At 43.0% G+C, this 6,657-nt stretch overlaps 1 protein-coding gene across 1 annotated transcript; it reads right to left on the bottom strand.

Moving 5' to 3' along the window:
• Positions 1-221: 221 nt before the first annotated feature.
• On the bottom strand, positions 222-1,121 carry LOC118909863 (vomeronasal type-1 receptor 4-like). Its single transcript, XM_036880639.2, has one exon. The coding sequence runs from the start codon at positions 1,119-1,121 to the stop codon at positions 222-224; it is 900 nt and encodes a 299-aa protein (XP_036736534.2).
• Positions 1,122-6,657: the final 5,536 nt, after the last annotated feature.

Below are 6,657 nucleotides of genomic sequence, written 5' to 3'. Positions count from 1 at the left end.
ATGATAATCAGATAGCATTTTATTTGTACTCACATTCCATTTATTTTGCAGCAGAAGCTCGGTCTGTCTTGTTTACCACTTTCTTTTAATATGGCTGTTTTGGGAATGTACTTACACTCTGAGGGGATTAGCGAATAAACAACCATTGTGACTGTGTATAAAGTGTATATACTTATGCTAAATTTAAATGTACAAATCGAGGGAATTTTTGTATTCTTTTCTCAAGCAAAGCAGAGCTTGGGCACTCGGGAGTCATGACTCATGAGAACGTAGGGGCTGATAGTGGGGAAACACGCAGCGATCAGTGTAGAGGTGTTGACCAGCCACAAACTGGGATTATTTAAAACAGCCAAATAAATGTGAAAGCTGGAGGAGAGGGTGTTCAGAGAGACAAAGGTGACCACCAAGAAAAGGATGCTCTGGGTGGCTCTGGTCTCGGGGAAGGAGTTGCGGGATTGATTGCTTGTATGTATATATTTAACCCGCTGCTTGTGCCTGTACAGGGTAAAAACCATGGAGCCGCTGGACCAGATTATGAGAATCAAACAGAAACCATCACGGAGTAATACCAAGGCTATATAGAATGACTCCATAATGTTCTTATTATATTGAGTATAACAGTAGCCGTAACTGTGTTTTTTTGTGATATTTTTGTTGCCGCTGTCTCCGCCCACATACACCAGGACTGTAGCATTGAGCAGCAGGTTCAGGGTCCAGCAGAGGATGGCGGAGGTGCCCGTGTTCCTGGGAGCTTTCGCTTTAAGCTCTGCCCACCCGGAGTCCATGGGGCTGATCGTGATCACCTGGAGGACACTCAAGAGGCAGGTGATGCAAACGGACGCATCCCTGCTCACTTTGTGAACATAGAAAAGAAGTTTGCATCCCCCATCACCGAAGAAGTGGCTCCACCCAAAAGCTGTTACTGTCTCAGGGATGCCTTTAGACAGAATAACTAAGAGGTTGGCTACAGTCAGGTGCTTGAGAATCAAGTCTGTGGACCTCAGCTTGCATCCTGTGTAATAAAGGAAGATATAATGGCAAAAAAGAGAGGAATTTCCCAGAATTCCAACGATAGTCTGCAACAAAAAGGCCATTCCCATGGCCCGATCCTTGGTGGCCATTCTGTCATCCCCCTGGCCTGGTATCTGTCATCACAGTCAGAGGTTTCCTGCGAGGGAAAATGAGGCACGGCCACGTCAAGTCAACTGAAATCCAGCACTCCCCTCTCGCCTTAGTTCCCACTTAGAAACGTGCAGATAAGGGGAAAACGTTAACTATTTCTAAGACTGGACTGCAGAACCTTTGAAGAGCTCTCACAAGATTTGAATCACTGCTATGGAGGCTGTACATGGACTAAATTCAGTGTTCTTCGTAATCCCGAGAGACCGGCAGTACTTATTTTCATTCAAAAAATAAGGAGCACATAGGAAGGTAGACTTCAGTGATTTGCATAAATTAAAACTTTTTTCATGGGCAAAGTGGGGCCTTGACCTGGCCTGGCTGATGACGAGGCAGTGCACTGGCCAGATGCTGTTCTGACCCGACGGCTTAGCAGCGTTCTCCCAGTAATCCAGCCTGGGCTTGCACATTGTCATATCTTGTCATTGCGTTTTAGATTGGTAGTATTTTACTTTATACTTTTATTTGTAACAAGTTTCTATTTATATACAAAGATTTCTTGTGAAAGCCAATTAAAAAACATGCATGGGAATTTAGATTTCTTAAAAATATTGAGACACAAAAATATTGCAGTATAATTCTATAGGAACCTATGTTATGACAATTACATTTAAAGAATGCACAACTAGCTCAGTATTGGAATGGTAACAGAAACAGAATTTTCTGTTTTGCCCGGCACCAAATGACACCAGTCACAGAAATCTCTGAGCCCTATTTCTTGCCTTAAACTATGGGACATGAAACACCAATTTGTGATAATTAGTGTAAGGTAGAAACTACTACTAATTTCAAGCTTATTTATTAATATGACTTAAGTAACTCCCTATTGCTAATAGGTAAGATTTGTGAAATACATTAAAATATGGACACATATTCAAAATGGGTATGATACATATATATAGAGAGAGATTCTATAAATTGTATAGTTTGGGATTCACATGATGTTAATTTTAAATCTGAGAATGTATCAACAGATAATTTGTATCTGGAGTTGCAGTCAACCAGTTATTATTACATTACTTTTTCCTTGAATGCTTTTCCCAGAATTGATGATGAAAGAGTCTCACCCAAATCAAGAGACCCCGATGTGTCCAGCAGGGTGGGCGGTCTCCGTGAAGCACCTCATACACCTAGCAGCAGAGAACATATTTCTGTTCCAGCAATTGCCATCCCAATACACCGTTTCTGCACAGAGTTTGATAATTCCTGAAGATGTACCTTAGTCCTTCTGCATGGAGTTAGTATAGGTACACTGCCAGTAATCCTGAAAATAGAGTCTTTGATTCCTGTAAGGTCGGCTGAGCAGCACATGTCAGAAGCACTGTCCGTACGCACATTAAAAATCATGTTTCCTGCGACTACAGACTATCTACTGTTAAAAGAACATATGGGATGTGAACAGTTCCCAGGAATGTGTTGTTGTAATTTGTCTGATTTTTCTCAAACTATTCAAATTCAGTTAGACAATATCCATTATATCATTGATAAGTTTTCACAAATGCCTAGGGTGCCTAACTGGTTTTCTTGGTTTCACTGGAGATGGCTGGTAATTGTAGGTCTGCTTTGGTTATGTAACTATACTCCTATTATGTTAATGTGTGTGCGCAATTTAATTAGTAGTTTAAAACCTATACACGCTTATTTACTCTACAAGAAGATATGTCAAAGAAATAATCAATCTTCCCATGTTTTCTGCCGCCTGCTACTTCTATAGCTTTTCTTCTTCCTTCCTAATTACAACCCTTAAATAGAATTCGTGCCTCATATCAAATTTACCGAGTATCATAATTCTTCCAAGTGGTAAAGATACCTCAAGACAAATGCTGGGCATAGAAGCCACAGGGCATAAATATGCAAAGAAATAAAAAGCTAACCATTTCAAACAATAAGGCTTCTCTCTCACTTACCAACTTCACATTTCCCTGTATGGCCCCGGAAGATGACTGGTTAGCCAGAAACGGGTAAGATTCCTCAAGGGAGGAACAACCTAAGACAGGCACAGTCGCAGGGGGGCCATCAGGTGAGAAATTGGGAATCAACAGAGGTGAGGCTTAGAACCTCACCCCCCCTGTTCTGAGAGAAATCTTCTGCATACGTGGATGTTTTGTTGCCCTGGTCTAGCTTGGATTAACACATAGTCTACAGGCACACACCTGATCATCTACATTTGCTCTCTTACAACACTAAACTATGTTTTCTACCTTTATCTTGCATCTACCTACCACTTCAGCATTTTATTAAACATAATAATAATAATAAGGGAGAAATGTGGGATTCACATATAAATCAAGTATAAAAATCAAACAAATATTCATATTTGACCTGATTGTTTATGGTTCATGATGCGTGATCAAAACCGAAAGTTTCTGTGATGACTGCCCTTGCACTGTTCACTGTGTAAGAACTTATTCACTATGTAAGAATTTGTTCACCGTGTAAGAACTTGTTCGTTATGCTTCAGAAGATTGGAGACTGTGGAGAATTAGACTTGGGGTTGATTAATGATTGTGCATTGAGTCCCCTATACAGAATTTTATTGTTGTTAACAACCATTTGATCAATAAATATGAGAGATGCCCTCTCAAAAAAAAATTATGTTTCCTTATCATTTAGACAAAACACCAAGTCACTGTCATGGAGGATGGCACTAAATTGCGTTAGCAGCCACCAGAGATTGGTCTGGGACCACATCTCCTTTACAAATCAGCTCAAGCCTGAGGTTATTTTTTCTGCATATGTGATCTTGCTATTGTACCAGTTTTAAACCCAGAAGAATCTCTTTTTCCCAGGATTTCCCCTCCCCCAGACTCAGACACCCCTCCTCGCTTGTGGACTTTGCCTCTCAGAATAAGACAGAACACACTCACCCCGCTCCTGGCTGCCGGGCTCAGCGTGCTGCTCAGGACAGCCGGCTGCTGTGTGCGTGGCTGAGGCCGCCAGACCCTGACATATGTATGTGCGCCTCTGTGACCTGGCCTCCCCACGGAAGTGCAATTATGTTTTCACCTGTAGCTGCCCTGCGAGGACAGCTGTGGGGGACTGAGATTATTTGTGAGAAACTTTAGTTTCCTAGTTGCTTATTACCAAAACACAATCCCAGGTTTCCAACGATCAGATCCCCCAAAGAGGCCACGGCACCTCTCAGGAAGGCTCTTTCTTTCCGTGGATCCCTGGGGGGAGCAGGAAGCACCGCGGCTGACACCTGTCAGACTGGCGGCCGAGCTGTGAGTCTCCCTAGTTGCCTTGCTCACCCTTGAAGTTTTAGACACAAAAGTGAATTCTTGCCTACTCTTCAGTCCATCGAGCTGCAGCACGGCTGAAATCAGAATCAGAAATGGAAACAAAGTGCCTGGGAAAGATTTTCTAAGAGATACAAGTAAAAGGAAGACCACATTGACAATAATCGGCAGGAAAATCACTGGGCTTATTTACATAACTCAATGTCAACTGATTTGGAAGTCTAGATGCTCCGGAGCTCTTCCTGCAAACTATTTACCAACTTTCACCTTTCCCTATGACCCCCAGTGAATGTAGGGATTCTAAACAGCACGCTAGTCACAGAAATATATAAGTTTATGAGTGACTCACAAATAAAAGGGTGACATTACAGGCAGGCAGAATCAGACACTTTAACAGGCAGACTTTACAATTTCTTTAACCATGAGATAAGCCGATGTTACCCCTAAATTCAAGAATGTTAAATAGCTACCAGTTTTCTACACTTACTTTTTTGCTGATTTTTCAGTCAGGAGCATTGCTTTTGTAATTCCTTAAGAAATATAAACTATGAGCTCAAATTCTTTGGTTTTCTGATATAAACAAGTTCACACCTGGAGCAGTGCCCACCAGCCAGTGCCTCGAATTTCCAAGTCGGGATTACAGCTGTGATGGTAGATGGTCCATAGTTCACACACCCCCACACTTTGAGGCAGACACACCTGAGCATGCACACGCACAAATATGCAGTCGCAATACCCACATTCTTGAACATAAACACATTTACAAGCACTGTGATGCACAAGTTCCACAGTTCCACTCACGTTCATAGGTCACACTCACACCATCAGCCTGGGCGCGTGCATTTAGGTAAGCTGCTCACATATGGAAGAAGAGGGCTATCTGCAGACATGTGGGTGTTTGAAAAAGTGGGTACTTGAAAAAGTGGGTACTTCTTACCCTTTTTACTTCTTCCATCCTTGCGACAGCCTGCAAAGATGTTACTTGCAATCTGCAACCTTTAAACTGTGCTGTGAGCATTGCCACTTCAGGTCACAGTGCTGTCAGGTGGCCTGTGCCAGGCAGGTCTCACCTGGGCACCAGGGCAAGCCCTCTGCCCAGAGACGGCCACAGTCGGGTTCTTTCCTCTGACCGAGAAAGATTTCAAGAGCAGGTCGAGCAGATGCAAGCAGACAGGAGTTTATTAAAGTGAGGGTACACACACTCGAGGGGGTGTGTGGACGCCGGAGGTGAGCCGTGCGGTGAGGTTCGCGTTGGGGGGTCTTATATAGCTGGGGCTTAAGCAGGGGGTGGCATAGTCATCAGGATAGGTGGGGGTGGGATTTTCTCTGAACAGGGAGGGTTAGGGGCTACACCTTCTTTTTGCCCTGATACAGTCAGCTTCAGAACTGTCGCAGTGCCAGGGGATGGGATTTTTAATATCTTAGCATGTAATGCACTTTGGGGCAACTGTTTGCTACCTTTGTTCTCCATCTAGAATCTAAGTCTCCCTTTCGCCTAAAACCTGTTTTGCCACCAGCGGACTTCCCGAGACTCTAGCTGGTGTGTTTTCACTTAACCTCTGTCACTAGCTGGCTGCACAAAGTGGCCCTCAAGCTACTAATATCTGTGGTTTCTTGCCCCTCATCCTGAACTGCACTGCCTGTGTGAGTGGCTTGAGTGGGAGTGTGTCTGTGACTGACTGAGACCCTCGGTTCTCGTTATTGGACCCGGCGAGTTTATTTCTGTTTGGCTTCTTTCTTTTTTGTTATTATCGCTATGCACACGGAAATACAAGGATGGTTGTACACGGAGTCTTTTTGGCTACTTGCTCATTGTTCTGTTCTAACACTTTATAAAAAGCACGGACTCTCCAGAAGATTCCGGGCTGGAAATCAGTCCTGATTGTGGGTTTCTCTCTTGTATTTCTTTTTAAATGTTCTTCTTGTCATTACACCCTTGTCACTGGTTAGCCCACGATATCTAACACTGTCCCTAACAGCTGCTGCCAGTTTTGTTGTCTCATTCCTGATTTTAGGGGAGTCCCATTACCATCACACAATACAATGGTTGCTGGAAGCTTGTTGTATAAAAGCTGTCTTTCCCTCAGCCTTGGTTTTCTATTTATGAATGTATGTCCCCCACATGTGGATACATGGCTGGGGTTACAATCTTTTTACATTTCAAACAGTTAAGATGGATTTTTTTTAAACATTCCAAATATTGAACCATCCTCATGTTTCTAGAATGAATTCTTTTAAG

The sequence above is a fragment of the Manis pentadactyla genome, assembly GCF_030020395.1.
Source record: "Manis pentadactyla isolate mManPen7 chromosome 15 unlocalized genomic scaffold, mManPen7.hap1 SUPER_15_unloc_1, whole genome shotgun sequence".
Classification (NCBI taxonomy): Eukaryota; Metazoa; Chordata; class Mammalia; order Pholidota; family Manidae; genus Manis; species Manis pentadactyla.
Note: the sequence above shows the minus strand (reverse complement) of the source record. Positions and strands in the feature narration are given on the sequence as shown.

Excerpts from the sequence above, each read along its gene's own strand:
- LOC118909863 (XM_036880639.2), bottom strand. The coding sequence starts at position 1,121 with ATGGCCACCAAGGATCGGGCCATGGGAATGGCCTTTTTGTTGCAGACT.